The 26,488-nt window shown below is 37.4% G+C and overlaps 2 protein-coding genes and 4 non-coding genes across 6 annotated transcripts; 2 read left to right on the top strand and 4 right to left on the bottom strand.

Annotated features, from left to right (window-relative positions):
- Positions 1-24: 24 nt before the first annotated feature.
- On the bottom strand, positions 25-13,179 carry LOC120344535 (protein YIPF3-like). The gene is made up of 8 exons (XM_078112415.1): positions 13,059-13,179; positions 11,980-12,165; positions 11,354-11,506; positions 5,052-5,144; positions 3,238-3,369; positions 2,330-2,446; positions 870-993; positions 25-288 (listed from the first exon to the last, which is right to left on the bottom strand). Exons 1-8 carry the CDS (start codon positions 13,122-13,124, stop codon positions 170-172), a joined length of 990 nt encoding a protein of 329 aa, XP_077968541.1. The 5' UTR covers positions 13,125-13,179; the 3' UTR covers positions 25-169.
- Positions 13,177-19,225, bottom strand: LOC120344526 (uncharacterized). Its single transcript, XM_039413793.2, has 2 exons — positions 16,953-19,225; positions 13,177-16,132 (listed from the first exon to the last, which is right to left on the bottom strand). The coding sequence occupies exons 1-2, from the start codon at positions 19,182-19,184 to the stop codon at positions 14,423-14,425; spliced, it is 3,942 nt and encodes a 1,313-aa protein (XP_039269727.2). The 5' UTR covers positions 19,185-19,225; the 3' UTR covers positions 13,177-14,422.
- Positions 19,226-23,552: 4,327 nt separating this feature from the next.
- Trnav-uac (transfer RNA valine (anticodon UAC)) lies at positions 23,553-23,625 on the top strand. The gene has a single exon. It is a non-coding gene; the product is annotated as a tRNA-Val (tRNA).
- Positions 23,626-24,416: 791 nt separating this feature from the next.
- Positions 24,417-24,489, bottom strand: Trnav-cac (transfer RNA valine (anticodon CAC)). Its single transcript has one exon. It is a non-coding gene; the product is annotated as a tRNA-Val (tRNA).
- A 710-nt stretch (positions 24,490-25,199) lies between these two features.
- Positions 25,200-25,272, top strand: Trnav-uac (transfer RNA valine (anticodon UAC)). The gene has a single exon. It is a non-coding gene; the product is annotated as a tRNA-Val (tRNA).
- Positions 25,273-26,065: 793 nt separating this feature from the next.
- Positions 26,066-26,138, bottom strand: Trnav-cac (transfer RNA valine (anticodon CAC)). Its single transcript has one exon. It is a non-coding gene; the product is annotated as a tRNA-Val (tRNA).
- Between the last annotated feature and the right edge of the window lie 350 nt (positions 26,139-26,488).

Consider the following 26,488-nt stretch of genomic DNA (forward strand, 5'->3'; position numbering starts at 1 on the left):
CTTACACAAGACACAGACTGTTAATCGGACGAGATTCTGTATTTCGGCATGGCATTCAGCCATCTTATCAACTTTCCTCTCCCCGATATAAAATTCCTATAATAATGTTCAATGCGATAAGCATAGCATAAATACAGTAATTATATATATATCTATGAATAAAATTCGATCAAGCGGTTAGAGATTCGTTCCCCAAGGCTTCAGCTCCGTCTTTGAGTCTACCCGTATCTATAGCAACAGTGTTAGCAATTTGATGTAAGTGCTTCATGTCAATGGCGTCGAAAATAACTGAAAAAAAAAAAATAATAATTTTGAAGAGGAATATTTCAAGCAAAGTCACGAATACACACACACATATAAGTGAACAAGATTATCTCTGATTCTTCCATCAGTACTCTTTCAACTTTTAGTTGAGGGCGCGGTGGTGTGGCTCAACAGGCTAAGCGTTAGGAATACGCTCGCCACCACACCTCTAATTACTCTGCATGGGTTCGCAGGTTCGAATCCCATGCAGGGATGGTTATGTGCGAGAGGATTGCTGGACTCCTCGCCATCGTTGGATGGTTCACGTAACCGCTGGTCGGTTACAGCTTCCTCCACCACCAAGTCCATGCTTCCGAAACAAACAATACAGTAAAACTATTCGCATACCCGACTTGGAATGGTAACCGGACGAGAGGCCGTGGTTCGCCATATGGATAAGCCGTCTTATCGGCTTTACTCTCCCCCGGGATAAATATGTAAATCCTATCCTATCCGGACCTTGCTTTGAGCAAACTTGCAACTCTTAAATCAGTACTCTTTCCAATTTTAGTGAGGGCTTGGCACCTTGCTTTGAGTTAACTCGTATAAAAAAATAATGAACTTACTCTCAACCACTGTATGATAAGCAAAATGCAGATATAAAAGAAACAGCATATGAAGACAAGCTATGCTGGCACAGAGTAGAATCCTTTGTGAATTGCCGACTGTACGGGAAAGCATAATAGTGATCTGTGAAGAAATTCAACAGTTCGTAAGGAAATATCAACCATATGAAAAATGGCAGCATCTACATTAACTTTCAAGCCTGATATTATTCTGGCCAGTCGCGCATCGCTAATTATTATACTTATTTAGCTTGTGCATGCTGGACTGACACCAAGTACTGAATTAATTGTGCCTGAAATTATACTTTCAATATGAAATAGCCGCTGATCTCTATCAGGCATAGTAAAACATGTAAGAACTAGTAAGAAACAAACAGCATATAGCAGTGTTACCCAACCTTTTATGGCTTGTGGCTCTCTACTCTCAGGGGTTTTAAGTGCAATGTGATTGAAGGAAGCCAGCAAATCACTGTATATTTTAGGATGGGATTTACATTAACGTATCCTCGAGGGGAATTTCAAAGGCTCCATCAAATGGTGAACCACGGCCTCTCGTCCGGTTATCAATTCATGTCAAGTGTGGGATTAGTTAGGCAGTTATTTGTTTACCTATGCATAGAATTGATGGTTGACAAAGCCGTGAGCGGCGAGCGGTGACGTGAATCCACCCTACAGCTTCGAAGAGTCCGGCAATCCTCTCGCACAAAACTATCCCCACTTAGGGTAATCAGAAGTGTGATGATGTAGGCCAGGGGTGGGCAACCTTTCGTCATTCGCGGGCCAAAATTAAAGGTTGCAAGTCATTGGCGGGCCGCAGGTATTCATATATAGTTAAAAACCGAACAGATGGCCGATGAATCACATTTTTTCACACAGGCCAGAAGTTAAATTGTAAGCAGCGAAGATTGACCATTTGAACATTTTCTGTTTTCTGCGCCATTAAACCATTTGCACTTAGCATCAACTTTTCTGCGTTTTGTTGCCATTTGTCTAATTATAAGTAAGTTATTGGCTGTTTTGCGGGCCGGATTATATTGCTCTGGCCCGCGGGCCCGCTGTTTCAATCATATGAAACACAACATTTTGGGACATTAACCCTTATGTTAATTTGGGGGCAGGCAGACATTGAAAACAAATTACAACGGCTTCAATGCCACTGACATAACTTTTTGCGTGTCCAAAATTTCACTGTAGAAAATTTCGTCGAAATAGCATTTTGCTGTAAAACAAGTATTTGTGATAATAACAGTTAGGTTTATAGGGTTAAGGTATGCTCTCAAATAATGAACACGTTTTAAATATTGAGCCACTTCAAAAACCCAAATTCTCTCACAGCGAAATTTCCTACAGCAAATTTCCCTAGAACGGAGTTTTCGATGTGTCACCTAGTTTTAAAAATAAACAAGCATGTGTTCTTAAAAGAGCACAGTGTGGCAAATCCTTGCTTAACTCTTTCTTACCATTCTAGATGCTGCAGCTCCAGCCAGTGTCAACCACAGTAGGTAAAACATTGTATGTGTGTAATGCGTAATGTGTCCACATAGAAGAATAATGCAATGGCTCACCATACCATATCCCTGCCAGAATAAAATAATACCATATCAGTAATGTTAATTCTGCCTAGTCATGCAAGGGTGATTTTGATCAAATTTTGATGTCTTAGGTAAAAATAGCTCAAAGAATTTGTTGAGATTGCGGTTAAATTTAGTTTTGGCACGAGACATATTGTTTTTCACCTTTGCTTTCTAACACTGTAAATATTGTTCATAAAATGTAACTTTTTATGTCACTCTTACATGGCCCGCCAGACTAATTGGGCAAAATTTTTGGCCCCTGGTTCTAAAACCTTCTCTAGGGAGTTTGAACATTCGAGGCAAACATGTCTAACTCCAGACTCCATTTAAGGTTTGTTTTTTATTTGCTGGAAATTTTTTTTAAATTTCTTTGACCACTATTTTGATTGACACCATTGAAAGTCAACACCAAAACACCAAAATGAGATTGATGAGACAAGAATAAATTGAGACTCTATAGCAGTGGTTCTCAGAATTTTCAAGCCGCGCCCCTTTTTTAGAATTTGTCAAGTCTCCACCCCGCCTCAAAAATATCTAGCTAACAATAAGCTACAAATAACCGATAAGGCGGAAGTAAGTTTTATACAAAAAACACCTTGAAAATACCTGGATGAAACTAAAATATCCAAAATGAGGCGGTGATAGTTCAAATCTAACAAATATTTTATTTTCTAATTAGCTTCACGCCTCCCTCAAAAAATTGTCTAGGCCGCTCCCTTGTGGGGTGCTGGGTGAGCCATACCGTTTGAGAACCACTGCTTCAGAGCTCAGATAAAATGAAAACAGCCACTCACCAGTAATGACAAGCACTGAACTAAGCTTATGTAAGTGTTGCAGAGATAAGCGAGAAAGTACATGAAGCCCGACACACCGACCCAATATCCAAAGCAAATTCCAAATGCTGTGCCCATGAGCGTTCCTTGTTGCTAAAAAATAAATAAAAATCATGCATGTTTTGCTTGTTCTCTCCAAGGAAGGCTCAAGACCAGTGGTTCCAAACCTTTTTTTTGGACCTCCTGAAATATGCGAACCAAGATGGCGCACAACCTGAACTCAGGTTGTATACCAGGTTATGGTTCAGTTTATGCGACACACTCCAGGAGTACCCCCTTTTTTTTCAAAGATTTGGCGAAATATCGCAGCTCAAAAATATAGTCAAACACTAACAGGCATTCTAAGTGATTCGAGAGTCTTGCTGCACACTAACACAAATATACTTCTGTAACGCTTATGTGAACTGGTTAGGTCATAATTTTATTCCAATGTTCCTTATTTTAGTTCTATTACGAGTTCGGGACTAGCCAAGTGACTTCTGTAGTATTTGTACCTGAAATTATGGCCTAACCCTAACCTGGTACATATACTACGTTCCGGTGTCCGCCATTTTCGCACGCATACTTCAAGAGCGCCCTTTTATAAATGTAAAATTAAATAACTAATACAAAGTAACCATTTAACCAAATATTTGTTTCATTGGAAAGTAGTTCAGGTTTTCTTAAAACGAAAGCTGCACTTCTTCGACATTAGAAAGGTTTTGAAATCTCGGCTTATCTTACATCCTTAACTCTTTTGTTCCGTATAACATATATATTCGTACTACCATCCTTGGTCATAATAGTTATTTTCGGACTATTTTACGTTTATGTTCATGTTTTGTGAAGTATTCCGCACTAACTAAATCATTTTGAGCATCCAACTATGATCCGTGCTTGATCTGTCAACATTTTGTTTTTTTGTAAATTTTTTATTTTACTACTAAGTGAATTTTATTTGTGTAGGTATTTCAAAGCTTAGAGATACACGAAAGTATTTGTCATTACTTCAAAAATAAGTCATTTGAACGAGCGGGAAACAATTTCGCGCACATAATAAACAAACAAAGATTCCAGACAACTATCGTAGACATGCTCTCACATATCATTGATTATTTCGCGTTTCGCTTCGCTTGCGAAGCTGAGTCTGGTTTTTCTTCAAAGGTGACGTAACTCTCTTTCAGAAGAGCGCTTGGAATTTCGTTTCTTTGTAACACGTGTTCATCGAAGCGATAAGAGTGTGAAACGTTCTCTCAAAAATTTTTGAAATTTCTCTCTTCTTACACGCGTAGGGTCGAACGGTTTCGCCTACGTCACTTGGGCGCGTTTTAGTAGGAAGACGCGAAAATAAGCTTTTTAAAGAGATATTGGGGGTGTTCCTTGTACGTTTGGTTAACTGGTCATTACATATTATAAAATGGTACATAAAGTCGATTGTATACAGCGGAAAAAAAGGGTTAAAATATTTTACTCTGTGATACTTCCCACGTATACAGTTAATATTGAGCAACAAATAATTCAATTTCAATAACGAATACAAAAGGAAATTCACCTAAAAATCAAATCTACAACTTGTTGAAAAAAACAAGCATAGTAGATATCTTAACCCTTTGTTTCCCAGTACAGTCCCAAATGGCTTAATCCCTTGCTTACCCATACAGTCCCAGATGTTGCTTAACCCTTTGTTTCCCAGTACAGTCCCAGATGTTGCTTAACCCTTTGCTTACCAGTACAGTCCCAGAAGTCTAACCTCTTGCTTACCAGTACAGTCCCAGATGCCTTAACCCTTTGCTTACCAGTACAGTCCCAGATGCCTTCATTGTCATTAGCAATATTGCAACCATAGTGAAAACCGTCATCAAAGGTCCGTATAGTTCACTCGGTATTTTCTGAAAAAGGAAAAAAATTGAAGCTATTAAAGCTTTCAAGTATGACAACCAAATAAGAATCAAATTGAGCATGGAATTTCAAGGAAGGTCAACATCTCAATATAGGAATGGGCAAACTTTGACCCAGGATTCGCTTAAGCAGCGTTTCCCAACTAGGAGCCCCAGGGGCCACAGAGCAGTTGGGAAGGGGCCACAATACCAAGCGCTAAACTGATTTGACTTTTCCTTCGAAAAAAACTCCTTGTTCTTCCTAGTTCCGTTGCTTGATAAGGTTATTTCACCAAGTGTTTTCCTTTTGTTGAGCATGAATTGTTTGAATATAATGGGATTTGGAATAACTTGTCGATTAGAAAGTTCAAAATTCCTAACTTCCCCTGGTCCAACACAGCAGAGGCATAAAGTAATGATGAACAGCTATATTTAAAGTGAGTTATTACTTACTAACAGTGTTAACTCTAAGCAAATTATGAGTGCGAAAGTGCTTCGCAGTCCAAAAAAAAAGTGCGAAAGTGCTTTTGCCGATTTTAACAAGTTAGGTGCCCTAGCCTTTCATATAACCCATTTAAAACGGCATAGATACTCGAAAAAGCGCTCCTCCGGTTAATATCATGAATTAAAGAGAAGCTTTTTCGTTAACGGAATCCCTTTAAGCGAATTCATGTTTAATTAAAACAAGCGAATTCATCGGCAACGAAATGACATGTGCTAACACCTGCCTACCTACTTTCATGCAATGTATCAGGGTGTCAGTTGCTTACTCGCGTAAACAGCAAAGACTTTCACATTTGTTACTCCTTCCATCTAACAGACACGACGCCGGCTGGAAACCATATTAATTACAGGGTGGATCGTTTGTACAAATCCGGTGCAAAATAATCCCCCCCCCCCCCCCCCCAATATAAATAGCAATCAACTAATTAGGGTTAGGTGCGCTAGAAATTCAACTTTTCGATTCATCCCTAAACCTAATCTGATAATTATTAATTTGTGATTTTGAACCGCTTTGAAAGTCGCCACCCGCTGTTTTAAAAGATAGGTTAACCTACGTTCCCTCCGAAATATTATGCAGGATACTCCCCTGTTTTAGGAGATAGGTTGACCTACTTTCCTTTCAAACTTTTTTCTCCGAAATATTACACAAGATCACTTTGAAAATCCTCCTGTTTCGTGAGCTAGCGTGACCTAATTTCTCATTTACATTTATATTATACTATTTCAGAGCTTCCCCAAAGACAAGTAATTTTTAAATGTCCACATGCCTTGGTTTGCGTGCGAGTTAGTTTAAATCGGGCAGAAAACATCATATATTGGCAAAATGTTTAGTAATGTCATGTACTTTCAGCATTCATAAATAGCACTCTTTGTAATGCTGCTGACCTAGTATCAAATATTCGCATCACAACGCCACTTGCGAGGTTTCCATATATTTCAATTACACTAATAGGAACGATGACATCAAAGAGTTTTCTTTTGCGAAGGTACACTAAATATAACGAGGGTGATTCTTGAGAAAAACATGAATATAAAAAATAAACGAATGATATGATAATGGATCCCAAATAATTTTGAGAGTGTCTCGAAATACCAATCCATTTGATAAATAATTTTTATTCGACCACATGAACGCTGATATCCTGAAAATTAATGTTGAAAGAGAATTACGCATTCTCAGATATCAGACATTCAGTCCCGATATTCAATCGTTCATATGCACAAATCTCACATTAATAGTAATTGCTACCCAAGTTTGTAAAGTTTAGAAACCAACAAACAGAAAATAACTAACCTAAAACACAATTAAAATTCAGTCGGCAATAAATTCGTCGCCAAGACGATGCCATACAAAACAAAAAAGATTTGGTCGCGAGAGTTACGTGAGATGACTGCCTTTGTTTTTTAAGCAGAATGTAAAAAAATTTATAATTAATAAACGGGAGTTACGACGCCCTTTACACATCGTGTGTATTAAACTTCCCTGGTAGGTACTTTGGTAAGTACTATTATTATTGTACCTATACACCTGTTGGAGTATTTCGGACAATTTCGAATTTAAAATAAATGAAAACCAGACATATAACGAAGACGCAAAAGTGAAATGAACATTTATTGAAAAAGTTATTATTTAAGAAAGACAACATGATCGTACAATTCCGCCAAAACCTCGATGTTCGCAAGTGAGATGATAAATAAATACTTCCCTGTATTCGATCAATTAACTTTAGCGTATCGTTGTTCTGCCAACAAACAGCCGGGTGCAAAATATTTCCGTCCTGTGATATGCTCAAATATTCTCGATATTAATATCATACCCTCGCGTATGTACTTTCTATTAGCTCTTTAGTGATCCCTTCCATCCTTGGCCAAGTCATGTTTCGAATATGTGAACATTTTATTCGGCCATACATGGCCGGCGGGATGTTAAAATTGTAAACAAGAGAGAGGTAAAATCAATCGCGAATTTCGTTATAAAGGCTCGTTTACGAATTGTTGCGCCTGTTATCGTCGAAAATGCTTACACTTGCTGTATTTTGAGGCATTCAAGCAGTAATAATTAGGGCATGACATCATCAAAATCGTCAAGTGAGATCTTGATATTGCAAATTCCGTTAATAAAATTGCGAATTATTCGGTAACGAATTCAGCTTTAATGACCGTCGGGGTATTGTTTTGTTGAAAATTATTATTAATTTGAGAGCGCCAAAAACATACAGTCAATACCGATGCGACTGCAATTTATATGGTCGCAATTGGTGTGGCGCGTTTATTAATAGTGTAAAATAAATTAAACGAATATCAATTATAACCAAGCCTGTCAGCGTATTTATTTTCTGTGGGCAGGAATTGTAAAATACCATCTTGAGACAAATTCACTTCTATTATAAAATCTTAATTTTCAGTTATTATCGTTATACAAATAACGTGTGGCAACTTTTTAATTTATCGTCGATCAAAAAACCGCCCCACACTCGTCCAAACGTGTGTCGAGCTTGAACGACAGGAACAGATTCATCGACGACCTTAATTAGGGAAAATATGTATTTTATTGGGAATGCAAAATAAATGTAACAAAACGCATGTTTTGTGATATAACTTTGTATTTTCGGAAACGGGTTGCCGTGAAAGGTAAAATTTGATCTAAATTAATTGCAAAAATGTTTTATTTTAAATGTAACAAAACACATTTTGCGATATAACCTTGTATTTTCGAAAACGGGTTTCCTGAAAAGTAAAATATGATCTAAATTAATCGCAAAAATGTTTTATTTTAAATGTAACAAAACACATTTTTCGAGATACAACTGTATTTTCAGATACCGGGTGTCATGGAGAGTAAAATGTGATCTGAATTCACCGTAAATAATGTTTCATTCCAAATGTATCATAACGCATTTTTTTGCGATATAACTTTGTATTTTTGAAAACGGGGCGTCACGAAAATTATTAATCTAATGTTTTATCTATCGTCTAACTCAGGGGTTCTCAAACTTTTTGTGTTGCGGAGCCCTTGGAAAAATTGACTATTATTCACGGAGCCCCAAAATAAATGTTAAAATAGTTACTTTCCGAATAATATTCCTGAGTAAGTTAAAAGTACTGTACTTATTTTAAATGTTAGACCTCTTTTAATAGGGTTAATACAAGTCATAAATGAATCTAAATGTCAAAGATAAATTATATATACTAAAGCTGTAAATTTGACACTTGACAAACATGTTAATAAATTAGGGGTCGTATCTTTTTCCTTTAGACATTTTTAAAAGGCCGCTAATAACATACTCGATTGCATTTTGTTACGATCGCCGATTGTTTTCGTCAGCATGGCGGTGTTTATTCTCCCTAAATCATAAATTTCCCTCGACAACAATACATGTATTGTTCCACAATGACGACGAGTATTGCTTTTTTGGTCTCGTGGGGAATTATGAGTTTAATGTGAAAAACACGTTAGCATATCATAGTCATGGAGACGAAATGCTAAAAATAATAAAAAAATAAAAAGGTAAATACGCAACTCAAATGTCTTAATTGGAAAGCGCATTCTGAAATATTAAAACTAAACCTTAAAATGGAAGATAACACTATAAGTTTTGTTTCAGCAGACTCACGTCAGATTAAAAACGCTTTCATAGACATTGTAAATCACAAAATTTGGTGTTATGTTGGGTTTTCTTCGGTTATTCGTCGTAGTAACTGCGAAACCGAAACACAGTCAATTGTGTGCGCGATGTTCCTATTTTTCCATTCAGAAACTACCGACGGAGCCGCATGCAATGAAATAAATTTTAATCTTTCGTTTTTTGCCCCGACCTCATGATTTTTCAAACGGCGATATCTTGCTCGTGAGTGCGAAAAAACAAAATCAAGCTTGACAAATCCCAAGATCGCAAAAATACGATTGCAATTTGTATATTTTTTGTATAAGCCAATTCAGTAATTTGAAAAGTAATCGAATAGCTCGCGGAGCCCCTGGGTTTTTTTCACGGAGCCCTGGGGCTCCGTACGGAGCACTTTGAGAACCTATGGTCTAACTAACGTCTGGAACACATCATTTTCGGGGAGAACTCTAGCCCGCGAAACGTCATTTAATTTAAAATAGAGAATGTTTCACGCATTTCAAAACGAAAAATCACCAGTAAGTGGACAGGGATTCAACCCTCCGGATTCAGTATTCTATATCCCCGTGTCAGAACTTTCTGAAGAATGGAACAAAGAACCCGTCAAACCGCCACGGAGAAAGGGGAGTATTTTTGCACTAATAATTAGGGCGTGACAACATCAAAATCGTCAAGAAACTGGTGAATTTGCAAATTCCATAAATAAAATTGTGAATTGCTCGGTAACATTTTAGCTATAATTATCGCCGGGGTATTGTTTTGTTGAAAACAGGTTGAAATTTGAGGGAATTAGTTACAATTAGCGCCTGACCTCTATTAGGCACTCGAGCACTCGAAAAAAAAAGCACTCGAGCCCAATCTTTTTAGCATTAAGTCGCATACGTAAAATATCCTGTAAAAGAAGTGCTGTTCATTAACGTCATCTCGTCTTATGACCACGCAGAAATGCCTTTATAGCCGAATTATTCAATCACTATTTCAAATCCACATTCAGGATTGGCACAATTTCAGATTTGCGAAGTTTATCACCATAGAAATACATGAGAAAGTTAATTATCGTCTTAATAAATATCTGCATCACGGTATGGACAATAATATTACCATTCGCATAAAATTGGGACGGTAAATTTACAAATCTTGATAGGTAATATTAAAGCCAGCGCAAATGTTAATTTGAGTCCTCAATGTCTTTAACAGCTGTTGCCGATGTGAACGAACAGGTAAACCCTAAATATAAAACTTCGATGTCCGCCGACCCACAAGAATTCATATTTGTAAAAAAGAGAGGGCGGGAATACAGATTACCCAAAACCTGGATATCGCCGCCAAACGATCGGTGACAAGAACAATTAGCGATTACAACGGAATTAACCAGTAAAAAGGCTTTGTTGCCGATTTTTTAATGTTTCCACCACGTTTATTCGGTACTCCTTAAAAATATTCGATTTAAAAAAATATTGAATTTTGCCCACCCCTCCTCGCATATCAATGACGTGCTTTCAACATTGTGATTACAATAAAATGGCACTTAATGGTATTTTGTGAATTTGTTGATTTTGCAAATCTGTGACATGCTGCTAAAAGTTTCGTCTGATTTGAAAATAGTGCAGTTTGGTCACAATTCATCCAAAGTGACTATAACAGGTTACTAACACTTTTTATAGTCATTTTGAATTCATCGATATCATTGATAGTCACATGACCACTCTCGTTCAAAGAAACGCCCCGGGAGCGTTTTTTGCGGGAGAAGCGGAATCCGTGTGCTTGTATAATAATCATATTATAAACAAGATTTTGCCGTTAATGCAAAAGCTTTATCTCCTATGTCAGCATCTCATAGGTTAGAATTCCGGTAAATATCGTTATGATATGCAGAATTGAGTTACAAAAGTACCAGTATGTTACTTATTTGTCAACTTAATACTCGAAAATATTTGTTAACTTTGAATTTTTATTCCATTCAAAATCGGAAAAAAGTGCTATTTCTCTTCAAAATCGGAAAAAAGTGCTATTTCGCAGTCCCTAAAAAAAGTTGCGAAAGTGCTTCGCAATTTTCGCAAAAAAGTGCGCTAATAGTGAACACTGCTTACTAACCTGTGGTGTGGCAAGAGACCTGACCGGAACGAAAGAGTACAGAAGTCTGTTTGCGAGAATCTTAGGCTCGACATCAAAATACGGTCGAAGAATATCAATGTTCCCGTACAGATCAAATATCCTGCGGGCCTGCTGTCGTCCTGATTGTAGAAACTGAAAATAGAAATGTATTTATTTTGCGGGATTTATTTTGATTACAATTGCACAACCTAGAACTGTGATACTACGGTAGGTTAGTAAGCAAGAGGAGTGACCAAATAATATAGGGTTAATATTAAGGATGAAAAATTTATTTATGGAATATCTATTCACATTCGAAATAATATCTGATATAGTAAATTTTGGATTTCGAAATAATTAGATTTTGATTTTTCTTTGAACAATGATGGCATTGGTCTCATAAAAAAGAATTACCCTTTCAGGAATTTTCAAACATTTAGAACTACGATAGAATTTGATATTTTTTTTATGATGAGAGGAGCACTGATAATTTGGTTTAATCATAGAGTGGAATCACGGCTTCACATTTAGTTATCACCCAGAATAAAATCACCATTTTGTATGAATATGTTGTTATAAGAACATATAAATTGTCTCAGATACGTGGCTGGCCTTTCTGAACCCACCTGATCTGCGACAACTTTTCCGATACCCCCACCAAGACCCCCCATAACACCAGTAGGGTCACTTGTCTCTGTATCCCGGTGCCTTGCTTGGGCCGTGTCAGAAATATCTTCAAAACTAGAAGTAAGAGACGAAGCACTGTCTATCGCTCCCATGTCGATCACAGCTGCAGACTGAGTGCTGGATTTCTGAAAAAAAAAAATATAGGTCAAAGCTCCGCTCTGCAGGAAAGCACTAATCCAATGGTAGGTGAACAAATTCCTGTGGCCCTCAAACGACCTCGCTTTGATGATTAATAACAAAAATAAGTGTACGTAACGTATAGTAATTAGTGTAAGCGAGAGCCCAGTGCTGAAGTAAATTTGTACTTGCGACTAATTAAACTAAACATTGATATCAACAAGAGAGCTACGCCCAAATATATGAACACGTCTGTTCGCAGTACAGTACGGTATACCGTACCGTCAGATCACAGTCTACAAATATATTCACACCAAGCGAAGCAGTACAGTCGGACACAAAACGGCGTCTGATATCCGCAGAACGTTTAATCATAGCAAACAAAAACAAATCTCAGAGCTAACAGAAACAAATCTCAGAGCTAACAGAAATATTTAAAATGAATAAAAGTAATAGCCTTCTGGGGAAAAATTTTATCTTTAACCACTGAAAATTTCAAAGCAATTGGTCCAGTATTCGAAGAGAAAAGCGTTTTTTTAATATTTCCACTAGGCGTGTTATTCTGTGTCAAACAACAAGAACAACATAATATTGAAACGATCGAAATGTCCACTACGTGTCCAATAATGTCTGCTCTTCCAGATGCTACTGAAAATGCTTTAACCACCAAGCCAGTCCAGAATGAATATAAGGTAAGCCAGACAGTTGTCATCTTATGGGTCATCAACCTATACAATTCATTGAACACATAAAAAGACACAATTTTGAATGAGCGAGCTGTCTGCTATCTAAGATCTCTTTAAACATCATTAATGATTGTCAAGAATCAAGTTGATAGTAAAAAGCGCTTTTCAAATAAATTATTCATAGAGAAAAATAATTAGGTGGTTCCCCTACTAACCGGAGTTAATTCATCCCCACTGCTAAATCCTCCCCAATCCTCTTCGCTGCCACCAGGTTTCGCCATAGAGATTTTTTGGACTTCCAAATCTTCTAGCTTACAATTTATCTATAATAAATCTGTGAAATTAAAAAACAAAAGTCGAGATAAAACACAACAGCACAAAAAACACTAAATTGTATATTTCTATAAAATTCATAAAAAATGATTTGAGTTGAGAACAGTTTTGGGGTAAGATTTTCCACATTTATGCAAGGATAGGAAAGCCGAATTAATCATGTGGCGAACCTCGGCCTCTCGTTTGGTTACCAGTCCATGTCGAGTATGGGATTAGTTAGCCAGTTATTTGTTTCAGATGCATGGATTTGATGGTGGAGAATGCCGTATCTGAACAGCTTTTCTCACTTCTGGATAACCCTTAATGAGTTCCTAAAATTGCTGACATGGGTTGGGTTGTGAAAATATAAATTTCAATCAAGATATTCCTTGTGGCATGACGATTTCACATCTGTGAGGCCAGGTTAGGGTTTCAATTAAGATAAAAATCTGAGGCATTTTTTTAAGCAAAACTCAAAAAGTATTAGGTTGACTAAGCATTCACAACCAACAATCAAAGAATGCTAGCATACAGGGAGTCATAATTTTTGTTGCTTTTCAGAGTGTGAGCGACAGGGTGTGTTGGTGTCGCGTTCTACTTAACAACAGAGCCCAGAAATAGTGATTTTATTAACATTCAATAACAATAAAATTGAGTTGAAGTAAATTTTGCAGAATTAAGGATGATCAGAAGCAAGATAAAGTGAAAATTGAAAAAGGGTTCTGTGACAGAACTAGAGATAGCAACCAACAAATATATTTCTTTCTTAAAAAAATCGTGAACAAGGCTTTCAATAATTCAAAAAATTCAATTGCAGTTGTTGGTTTAGAACAAGTTGATGGGAGAACTATGCAATGTTTTCTGACACTCGCTGGGGAAAAAACAGACAAAACCGAATTGGACTAAAAATTGAAAAAAAAATCTGGAGACAGAACTAGACATAGCGAACCACAACTGCATGAGCAGGTGATGTCTTACAATGAATAGGCGACGTTCTTTCACACTCGCTTGGCAGAAAAACACGAGCGGGAATAAGCATGAAGAGAATCAGATGAATTAAGTAATATTATTCTCAGATATATTCTGAATTGGCGATGTTAAACAATGAACACACAGAAGTCAACCTTTTCCAGTTACCCCAGCCTCCCACTAATATTCCTCGCGATGTTTTAAATTAACGAATTAGTAATCATCGAGTTGGGAATGATGAAAGAGGTACAGCAAACTATAATAAGTGTATTTCAGTTGTCCCTTGTTGATTAAAATATTATTTTTCTAAAATAACTTCCTTGTAATCGTTCACAAGCTTATTCAGTTCTGTTGGCTTCGGAAAAACTTTAATCGAATTCAAATAATGTAAAAATCTTCGCTTTTTCTTCGAATTTTTTCGCACGTCTTCGGATCGACAAATCGAGCGAATAGCAGGAAGAAAATCTATGACGAACACACTAGGTGTGACGGACATCCCACCACTGAATTGAGACTGAAGGGAGTGCCGCATAAATTGATTATTTTTTCGTGTTTTACCTTCATACGGTAAACGTAATTCCAAACTGTCTGGTACAAATAGTTTTATTGTTGAGTCATTATTTGTTGATGAATTTTGATTATTCATGTTAGAGGGCTCAGCATCTTTGCTTTCCCTCGATGCGTAATTAATTTCTCCAGTGGAAATATTTTTTGAATCTTTTTCTGTACTTTTCAAAATGTTCAAAAATTCCGATTTCTTTTTAGGTTTTTCACTGGACTCAAAACCTGCCATTTCCTTCAAACCCTTATTTTCAGGAAGTTTTGAATCTGAAGTGTTCTTTTCAACTTCAACCAACTCAGCACTGGTTTTAAAATCCTCAAAATTTTTCTTTAATGCAACAAGAGCATTTTTAAAGTCAACACAGCACCTAGACATGGCCCTGACTTGAACAGCAGCTTGTAGATCTGAAGATGTTTCCACAGCTTGGTGACTTATTTCTGTGATTTTTGGTAAAAAGTCACCAAGACCGTCTTTGATTTTACATCTCGTATCGTCCAGAAGTTTATTCCCAACATCGTGGCTTTTCTGAGTTCTCGAAATTGAAGTTTTGAATATGTCTGAGAAACAGCATATGTCTGCCATATCGCTAATAGCTTGTAAAGTTTTGATTTCACATTTTGCTCTATTTTTCGCAACTTTTTTATACTTTGGCATTGAATCAGAGTTGGTCACAACGTGTGATGCTTGATTTTGCTGGTCAGAACTGGTTTTAACTGGTCGCATATGGTTGGAACCGGTCGGATCAGGACTTATAGCAGAAGCAGCATTTAGTGGTGCTTGGCTTTCATTTAGTTGCTTTGAATGAGTTTTAGGCTGCAAACGTGTTTGAAATGGCTGAAAGTTTTGGTTGGAACTGGTTTGAACTGGATGATACTGGCCAGGGACAGCTGTTGCTGGATAAAACCGGGCAGGCTGAGCGTGATTGTAGACATTATAGTTTGGGGTGATGGATTGAGCAGGGTAAGACTGAACAGTTGGAGAGCTTGGGTGAGGTCCTGCTTGGACTGGATAAGATTGGTTGAAACCAGTTTGTACAGGATATGGATGGTGATAATTCTGAGGTGGATAATAGGATTGGGGGACATGAGACTGGCTGTGACCGGTTTGAACAGGATTTGGACAATTTTGAGGCGGATAATAATTTTGGGGAATATGAGACTGGTTATGACCGGTTTGAACAGGAGTTAGCTGGTTTGGATAGTTTTGATGTGGATAATATGTTTGAGCTGCATGTGGTTGATAGTAGGTTGTGTGTGCAGGGTATGGTTGATATACATAAGGAGAGATATTCCTTCCAGTTTGAACCGGGTTGAACTGGTTATAACTAACTTGGTATGGATACATCTGGTTGTTGCCAGTTTGAACAGGAAAATACTGGTTGTAGTTGGCATGAACTGGATAACACCGATCAACTGAGTCTTCATCAATAAGGAAATCCATCGGTTCCTGATAAAAAACAAACAAAAATGAAAAGTTTGATAATATAGATCAGGGTGGTCCAAACCCAAGCCTGCGCACCAGGCTATCTGTGGCCCGTGTTGTATTCGGAGAGTAATCAAAAAATCACGTTTAGTGTTGTTTCCTCATAAAATTACCCAGAAAAATCTTTTGACATAGTGTTACATCACTGGCAATTGACTGGTGTTATGACTAGCTGAGGAAACTAGCGAAGTTGAATGATAACTGGCTTTCTATCTTTTTGGTCCGGAATATAAGCTAACAATTGTGGCATCGTAGAAGACGTAAAATTGAATGCGGATTCTTTTAGCCTGGATTGGCTATGCCTATGCCTGATAAGTAAATATTAATGTTATGGCCTAACAATATAATCCATACCGGGTGTTTTTTGCAACCAGCCTAAACAGTAAAAATTGCTGCTTATATTAGCAATTACCCTCGATGTTTGGAAGCACTTACATTTGTGGAAGCACTTTTTCCATTTGAAACAGTTTGAAATCCTACACTAAATACAAATATAGAAGGACTTTTGCATGTTTTTAGCTTGATTAATAGCAAATACTGATCAATGTGTTTCCACAAGACAATTCAATCATATGACAAACCATGACCTCTCGTCTGGATATCAGCCCATGTCAGGTATGGGATTAGTTAGCCAGTTATTTATGTTTTAAAAATGTTGTTTGGACGGTAGAGAAAGATGCAACTGGCCAGCGGTTATGTGAAAATCACTGCCCTCAGGCTTAGCACGATGCGCTATGATCACGGAACCCCAAAAAAATGAAAACTTACAAATAATCCCCCTCACCTGTACATGCGGAGTGAAACTTTCTTCTACTGTGAAGTCATAAGATGAAAATTCCATTTCAACGTCCCTTGCGACAAATGTTGGAGGAACATGGATTTCCAGTGGAGTTTTACCAACAGAAAACTGTGGTTTCATTTCACCACATGATGGCAGAAGAGAGAACCAGTTCAATAGTATAATCGGAGGCAATTTTGACGACAGCATTATTGATACTACATCCTCCGCTACAGATAATTGAGAAGGCTCACAATTGTGCAAAAGTTGGCATAATTTGCCAATATCGGAATTCAGATCTGTTGAGGCAGCAGCATCTGATTTGAAAAGAATATCATGAATTCCGCAGATTTTTGAAGAAAAATTAGAAATATTCGTTAATGTCTTTACTGCAATCGACTTCTCAGAATCTGCATCATATTTTAATTTTCCCCGACTACGTCTTGTCTTTCTAGTTTTCTTCTCCTCTATGATTTTAGGTGAATTCTGCGTTGTTTTCGTAGCGATATTACTGAACCAAAAGTGTATATTATGGATGGTTTTCCTTAAATCACATTTGAGAATTTGATTTGCTATTTTAACATCTGTAATTTGGTCGTCAGAAATAGAAAAATGTTCATTTCTTGCAATTTCTTGTAACCGTGACAACTGTTTTGTGACAGCTATCGGCCCAAACAAAAATTTCTCGTAATTTTGGTCCAGATTACGCAATATCCCTCCATCAGATGTCGTTAAGATAATCGGCCTTTTTGTAGCCGAAATTAAATTCTGAACGGCAGACCAGAAATACTTGTCTTCATCAAATAAGACATCAACATCTTCGAATAAAATTAAAGAATTTTGGGGAGGTTTTTTCACATCATTTTTAACGGCAAAAAAGTTGAAACTTTGTTTACTTTTTGAGACTTGATGAGACTGAGTCGCTTCATGTAGTTGAGATAAAACTTGTTTACTGCTGCGCTGAGACGAAGCGTTCATTTCGAACACTTTAAAACTTAATTCTTTTGCGCAGGCGTAAATTGAGGCAGTTTTTCCACACCCAAAAGGACCGATAACGACTCCACATCTCGCAAAAGAATCTTCTTCTTTTTTCAGTTTGACCTTGTCATCTTCGTCAAGGTCAAAATCACTGTCGCTATCTTCCTTTTCATCCTTCCCTCCTTTTTCCTGTCGTTCCAGTTCTTCCTTTTCTTTTTCCCAACGTTTCTTCCATTCCTTCAACCAGTTTGACATTTTCTCGGCGTGGGAAGAATTTCCAGCAATTTCCACAGCACATATAGGTTCGTATTTTTCCGTCCACAAAATCGTTTCGTTTTCCAATGCAGGTAGATCACATACAACGTTTCTTGTTGGCGGAAAAATTGTTTTCATCGGGCTATCAAAAACTGGCTTAGAACTTTTCACTTCCCCAACAAAAACGATACCGTCGCTGCTAGACTTTCTTTCTTTTTCAGATAATTTCGATGATTTTTTATCTGCTGTTGCAGAATTAGTAATTTTCCGAGACCCATCAATTCGTAACTGCTTTTTTGTTTTTGCAGATGAATTTGATATTTTGGTTTTTTTGCTCGTTTTCGATTTAGCTGTGTCTTTATTCAGAAACATTTTTGATTGTTTTGATGTATTTGACTTCTTTTGCAAATCAAAAAATGTGGTTCGCGCTTCGAAATTACCTGCAGATTTTTGCTCCTTTTTTTGGGAAAAAAAAGATTCTCCTTTTGGCCCATTTTCTTTCCTTTTCCGTTTCATCGGTGGGGATTGAGATTCTTCTGCAGGACCTTTTTGTTTGACAATTGCTGAATTTGGATTTTTCGATTTAGTTTTGGAAACAGAGTTTGAAGTTTTTGGGGAAGTTAGGTCCACAACACAATCGTGATTCTTCAATTTCTTGGTTATTTTCTCGTAATTTTTGTTGCTTTTAGTTGTTTTTGCTAATTTATCTCCCGATTTTGTAAAAATATCATAAATTTTTTGTGACTTGAGGTTTGATTTCGAGCATCTTGAGATCGAAAACTCTTCCTTTTTGCTTGAATTTTTATCCTTTTTCTCATTGTTCGGGCTCAAAGACAAATCTGGTGAATCATCAGATTTCAGTCGTTTTTCTGTCCGCTTAGGATTACTGCGTCGTTTCCTTTTCTTTTTTGAATTTTCTGGGGATGAATCGGTGAAGTCTTTTGCTTCTGAAGACAAAAATTCTTCGTAGGATAACGACTGTACAACTTCACCTTTATCCTTCATATTAAACCATCTACTAAATAAAACTAAAAACAAAATTTGTACAAGTTATCAGCTCTGTAACTTACAGAAAAAACAGGGCTAGAAATCTAGAGTCAAAGTTAGGTAGAGCTGTTATTTACGTTACCGGTACCGGTACCTAAATACTTTTTTGTGTACTGCTTTTTAATTTCACACTTTCACACAAATTCTATAGTTTTTTTATTTCGCTTTTATCCAATTTTTTGTTTTTCAGTCGCCGTGTTTCGCCACACAGCAATATTATGATTATTAGGCGATCTCATCGGCTTCTTTCCTAAGAAAAATATTACAATCACTAAATATCTGAAAAAGCCAACCTATGGTACGGTACCGGTACCGGTACCATGTTTTCTCTCCACCTAAAGACTGAAAGCTAAATTCCTTCCAAGGCTGTAAGTATTAATTGGGACTACGTCTTTTATTCTGATTATGGAGTCAAAATGAACTAATATCTGTATACTTATTAGTTATAACGGTATAACGGACAAAAATCAGGCGGCAAAGTAGAAAATCCAGATGACGAACTCACAGAGGTGCACGGAGTCTAATGTTTAGAAAAAGTCAGTCCTGGATGTTCAGGATAGGATTTACATATTTATCCAGAGGGTAAGGAAAATCGATAAGACGGCCTTATCATATGGCTAATCAAGGCCTCTCGATCATTTACGATTCCATGTGGGTTATGGGATTAGTTGGTTATTTGTTCCCGGAATCGTGGACTTGGTTGCTAACTTTAGCATACAGGTGTTCGGGTCGTTATAGGACCAAACTAATGCTTTTTCATGGTCTAATTTACTGCTGGGTAACTTATTTCACACGTAAATTTTTGAAATATAATTGAAAAATGATTTTCTCATTGTTTCCTAATAAAAAAGCAAGGAATTGATGCTTCAAAAATCATCAACGTGAAGACTTGGGGGTCGTTTCTGAAACGAAAAAACCGGGACGACGCGGATTACATGAGTCAACCCTGGTTCGATTCCAGGAGCTTAGTAATTGTGGGTAAATTACGGGCATCAAAACTAGCTGTAAATCCCATTAAAATATACTCTATAGATCTTTGCTTCAAATATTGGTTTGAGGTCATTACAATCATTTCTACCCACGACAGGTGGGCCCGGCACCAATTTCTGACAGATGAAACATTACTAAATTGCCATTAAATTTTTTTGTGTGTAAAATACGGTTCTATGACAGAAAAGGATTCGTAAATAAAATTACCATTATATTTGTTGTTGCTTAGATAAATTAGTATAGCTACATACTAACTTGGTACCAATTTGCGTACAAAGCTCAAACAATTATATAGCCAAACCTAAACTATATATATTGTAGAAAACCAGACAACCTTATCCATTCTCTTTTATACCATATACTAACCCGAAAATTCTTATATGCATAATTAAATAGTGAATATGGGGGGAGCTGACTCTCCTCCAAGTCTATACCGAAAAACTCTACATGTTATTGTATATATTTTTATTTTTGCTATTGATTCAGTATTTTTTTTCTGGTTGACGAAAAATAAATCTCTCTCATTCTCTCTCTTTTGCTTGCGGCGCGCTGAGCAAATAGAAAACAATTTTCGGCACCTTAAAAAAATAAAAAAAGTTAGCTTTGAAAAAATTATTCTGCAAGTGTTAATGCGATTAATGTGCCTGTTTTGAGAAACGATTACGATTTAAACGAGATTCTGTCGTTGCCAACCACACCCGCATTGCGTCGCTAATTCCAAAAAGTCGATTCCTTTTTGCTTTTAATTTTTTAGCAGAAAATCCGTGTTCACAGACTCATGAAGATGCAAATGGCAAGTTTATTTTGATGGCTTTTGCAGCGATACTGAAATAGAATTTGTAGGCAGATGGTGGGCGGTGGACGTCATGTTTACAAATACATTATACAGGGGTTGCCATTCGCCAACACTTCGATTGTGTGATGTTATGGGAATTTAATAAGATACTCCCAAAAATCGCTGCGAACCGGTTTCATGCAGCGCTGCTGTGTGTTTTAAAGCAGGACAAATACAGTACTTTATATGCTCAAAAAATACGATATATATCTACCGTATTTGAGACTGCATGGGTAAGCCCGATAGTGTACATTACGTACCAAAAAAGTTTCGCCGATGCCGAGGTTTAGAAATGAATCTGCCCAACACTGTGTGCCTTGGCTCCTACAATAACTTCTGCAAATTTTTTTTGCAATTTTATTAAAAATACGCCCACAAAGCCAAGCTTATTGGCATCGGAGGACTTTTTTGCGTGTGTGCAGTTGACTGCATATTCAGGACTCATTTATTTTGTGTATGACCTTATCGACAATCGGTCAATCGCGAACTATTTTGAAAATTTTAGTCGATCGCGGTTGAAAGCTGGTTGGTCACCCATGCATTATAACATACCAACCCAATACAATTATAACGTGGCAATTACTCTTACTACATCGACTAGGCAAGTGCAATAAAATTAAATTCTAATCATAGACCCAAGCTTGCCCGTTGCATGCATGGCTATGTGTGATACAAATGGCTTATTATTTGAACTCCAAAAAGCTTCTCGGCACACCTGAGAATATCTCACGGCACACCGTTGGAGAAACGCTGTTTTATCATCCTTTCAAAAAAATAAAATTATCGTTTAGGTAAGTTTGATAGCTTGCTTTCTTTTTCTCTCAAAACTGTATTTTTTTTAGTTTTTGGTTCACATGATTACCAAGACATATTACTACCAAAATGCAATATGAAAAAAAGATTGTTTCCGCCCAGGATCGAACTGGGGACCTTTCGCGTGAACGTGATAACCACTACACTACAAAAACTCTACAACGCTCAAGCTAGAGTTGCATTGCATAATTACGTAAGCCTCAATCGAAACAAAGTGACTAATTCGTCCTGGTGTCCGTGCAAGTACAATGAAAGTGTTCTGCAGCCAAAGTATACTATTCTAGGTCAAGGTAGTCCAAGATTGCGAGGTTGAAGGGCCGCAAAAACTTCTGAGGAGGTCTCGCGGGCCGCAGTCGGAGAAAACCCAAAAGTGATCGAAACACCGCGAGTTCATTCACCTTAAATATATCTAAAAATATGAGTTTATTATTCTAATCAGTTTTTCAAAAAAACTATTTAAAGACTTTAGTTATTTTAAAATTGCTTCCTGAGAAATATTGTGGTATTATCGACATCTTTTTTGGTTTTGCAATGTCGCTCAAAATTATTTTTTTCGTCACAGATATTACTTGAAAACATACCAGACACGGTGGTTTAAGCGTTGAACGTTGTTGTGGGTAAGGAAATTGCTCCAAGCTTACTTCGGTCAACTTTTTTCTATACTTATTGTATGATAAATTTATTACTTGTAGCTCGAGCAGGCCGTCAAAAAACAACCAAGTCCGTTAAAGTAGGGAACTCGGACCCAAATAAAAAAAAATGGAACGCGCGGCGCTAAGTCAGCTCTACGGTTCGTCACTGCTGTCACATGGCCAACACTTAAAAATAGAGGAGTGTTTTGACTACAATAAAGGCATATAACGTCTCTTCAAATGAGGAGTTACTTTACGTGAGCACATCTCATCGGCCAGGTCCTGCCTGCACAAGTCAATTCATTCTCTTTTTACCGATCACAGGACGTCATTCCCATATACATATAGCCACAAACATCAATTCTGACATCGGGATTAGGAAAAAGATTATTAACAGATGGAATGGTTTGAAAATAAATAAAAAATGTTACGCTAATAAATACAAATATCTGCCAATGGTTTAGTAGTGTACACTAAAATTGTTCTGCGGGTCGCAGAGAATGTGTCGGCGGGCCGCAGTTTGAACCATCCTGTTCTTTGTGCTTCAAGAGTCTTGCTGCACACTAACACAAATGTTCTCAGTTATGCACGTGGGTCCATTTGAAATAAAACGGTTTCCGATACGAAACAATTATGACCAAGTCAAATAGAAGGTTTGTTTCCGGGCTGAAGGCGGACGTGATAACCACTACACTACGGAAACCGAGTACAGAAAATATAGAGATGATTTAATAGAATTTCTAACTGACCAAACTCCAATATCAATTTGCATTTTATTGAAAAAAATATTCTTTGAACGCTCATCGTGGGGATCGAACCCCCAGACCGTTAAACTACTTGAAATAAAAATAAAGAACAGAGAAGATTAGTAATTCTAGAGCAAACACAAAGCAAAATTTCAAAATTTCTCCACAAGAACGACAAAATTTCTCTCTGTGAAGGAATTCTTCCCCAGTTTGGAAACGTGGAATTAACTCCAGCGAAAAGAATCCTAATTCTAAAACACTGCCATCCTAATTGCATTCTGTTGTTAAGTATTCCCTCCGCATGGCGAGCGTTTCCGTAATGTAGTGGTTATCACGTTCGCTTTACACGCGAAAGGTCCCCGGTTCGAGCCCGGGCGGAAACAATTCAACATTTTGATTTGATCAGAAACGTCTTTTTATCGGCGATTATTTTATTTTAAGTGCAACGAGAGACAAATTAGGATGTATTTTTGTAAGGTTTCATCAGACCGAAGTCAGACTTCTCTCAGACAAGCACAAATCAACTAGATTACAGAAATGGATGTCTCTCCAAGAATCGATATCTTCGTTTGTGTCCGTAACAATGAAGCAATAAGTCCCGGCCATTCCGGGACGGTTGGCAGCCCTATGTGGACGCTATTGGTACCCTGTTTGGCATGACCAGCTTAGTTGACAACGCGACTTTGAAGGAATTCCCCAGTTGAGAAACGTGGAAATAACTCCGGCGAAAAGAATGATAATTATAAAAAACTGCCGTCCTAATTCTATTGTCTTACTAAGTACCGAGAATAGGCAAGCGTTTCCGTAGTGTAGTGCTTATACTCCGTGATCCTACGGATGGATTTCTGCATTACATAATTACCGAATTCCCTATCCAAACATAGTGGCCAATTCGGGCTGGTGAATAGGTAAGTGCTACGTTTGCGGAAACGCTGGCGGGAAAGCTGTAGTTACATTAACTTAATAAGACAATAAAATCAGGATGTTAATTACATCGGCAGTGCTTTTATGATTGTGATTGTTTTAGCTTGAGTTAAACCGAGAAGTAGGGGAACTGATAACAAGGCAGAGAACGAAAATGTACGATTCAATTTGTGTTACTAACTAGAGCTAGTTCAAGCTATTGTCTCTACAAAATACTCTTGCAGATGAAGTTGTAAAAAAAGAAAAACATTGTTTCCGCCCGGGCTCGAACCGGGGACCTTTCGCGTGTGAGGCGAACGTGATAACCACTACACTACGGAAACGGCTTATCTTTCTGCAATTCGTTCTCTAGTAAGGCAATAAGATTTGCGGATGGACTTAGGATTGAATCAGAGATCAATGACCTTTGCTTTTGTGTGATTTCGCGTGGCCCATGTTTGAGAAAAGTTATGAAAATCATGGCATCAAACATTGTATAACTGAGACGAATTGTTTTCAAGAACAGCGTAATCACTTTTTACAAATGAATTTGTTAGCTTTCGTTAGGTCATAGTCTAACTTTTTATGACAAAACAAGGAAAATAATCGTTTATAGTACGCTCTGATCATGTAATTGCGTCCTAATTATATTGTTTTATTTATTATCGTTTATTAGTTAGGTGGACGTGATAACCACCACACTACGGAAACCGAGTACAGAAAATATAGAAATGATTTAAAAGAATTTGTAACTGACCAAACTCCAATATCAATTTGCATTTTATTGAAAAAAAAATATTTTTTGAACGCCCATCATGGGGATCGAACCCCAGACCGTTAAACTACTTGAAATAAAAATAAAGAACAAAAGTAGATTAGTAATTCTACAGCAAACACAAAGCAAAATTTCTCCACAAGAACGACAATATTTCTCTCTGTGAAGGAATTCTTCCCCAGTTTGGAAACGTGGAATTCCAGCGAAAAGAATCTTAATGATAAAACGCTGCCATCCTAATTGCATTCTGTTGTTAAGTATTCCGCCAGTATCACCAGCGTTTCCGTAGTGTAGTGGTTATCACGTTCGCTTTACACGCGAAAGGTCCCCGGTTCGAGCCCGGGCGGGAACAATTCGACATTTGGATTTGATCAGAAACGTCTATTTATCGGCGATTATTTTATTTTAAGTGCAACGAGAGACAAATTATGGTGTACATTTGCAAGGTTTCATCAGACCGAAGTCAAACTTCTCTCAGACAAGCACAATTCAACTAGGTTACAGAAATGGAAGTCTCCACAAGAATCGATATTTTCATTTATGTCCTTAAAAATGAAGCAATAAGTCCCGGCCATTCCGGAACGGTTGGCAGCCCTATGTGGAACGCTATTGGTACCCTGTTTGGCATGACCAGCTTAGTTGACAACGTGACTGTGAAGGAATGCCCAGTTGAGAAACGTGGAAATAACTCCGGCGAAAAGAATGATAATTTTAAAAAACTGCCGTCCTAGTTCTATTGTCTTACTAAGTACCGAGAATAGGCGAGCGTTTCCGTAGTGTAGTGGTTATATTCCGCGATCCTACGGATGGATTTCTGCATTACATAATTACCGAATTCCCTATCCGAACATAGTGGCCAATTCGTGCTGGTGAAAAGGCAAGTGCTAGGTTTGCGGAAACGCTGGCGGGAAAGCTGTAGTTACATTAAATTAATAAGACAAAAAAATCAGGATGTTAATTACATCGGCAGTGCTTTCATGGTTGTGATTGTTTTAGCTTGATTTAAACCGAGTAATAGGGGAACCGATAACAAGGCAGAGAACAAAACTGTACCATTCAAATTGTGTCATTAACTAGAGCTAGTTCAAGCTATTGTCTCTACAAAATACTCTCGCAGAGGAAGTTTGTAAATAAAGGAAAACCATTGTTTCCGCCCGGGCTCGAACCGGGGACCTTTCGCGTGTGTGGCGAACGCGATAACCACTACACTACGGAAACGGTTGCCAAACGGCTTATCTTTCTGCAATTCGTTCTCTAGTAGGGCAATAAGATTTGCGGATGGAGTTAGGATTGAATCTTAGATCAATATCCTTTGCTTTCGTGTGATTTTGCGTGGCCCATGTTTGAGAAAAGTTATGAAAAGCATGGCACCAAACATTGTATAACTGAGACGAATTGTTTTCAAGAACAGCGTAATCACTTTTTACAAATGAATTTGTTAGCTTTCGTTAGATCATAGTCTAACTTTTTCTGACAAAACAAGGAAAATAATCGCTTTTTATAGATAAACTACTTGAATGAAAAATAATAAACCAAACAAGATCAGTAATACTGTGGCCTCCACACAA

This window comes from Styela clava, chromosome 5 (genome assembly GCF_964204865.1).
Source record: "Styela clava chromosome 5, kaStyClav1.hap1.2, whole genome shotgun sequence".
Taxonomy (NCBI): domain Eukaryota; kingdom Metazoa; phylum Chordata; class Ascidiacea; order Stolidobranchia; family Styelidae; genus Styela; species Styela clava.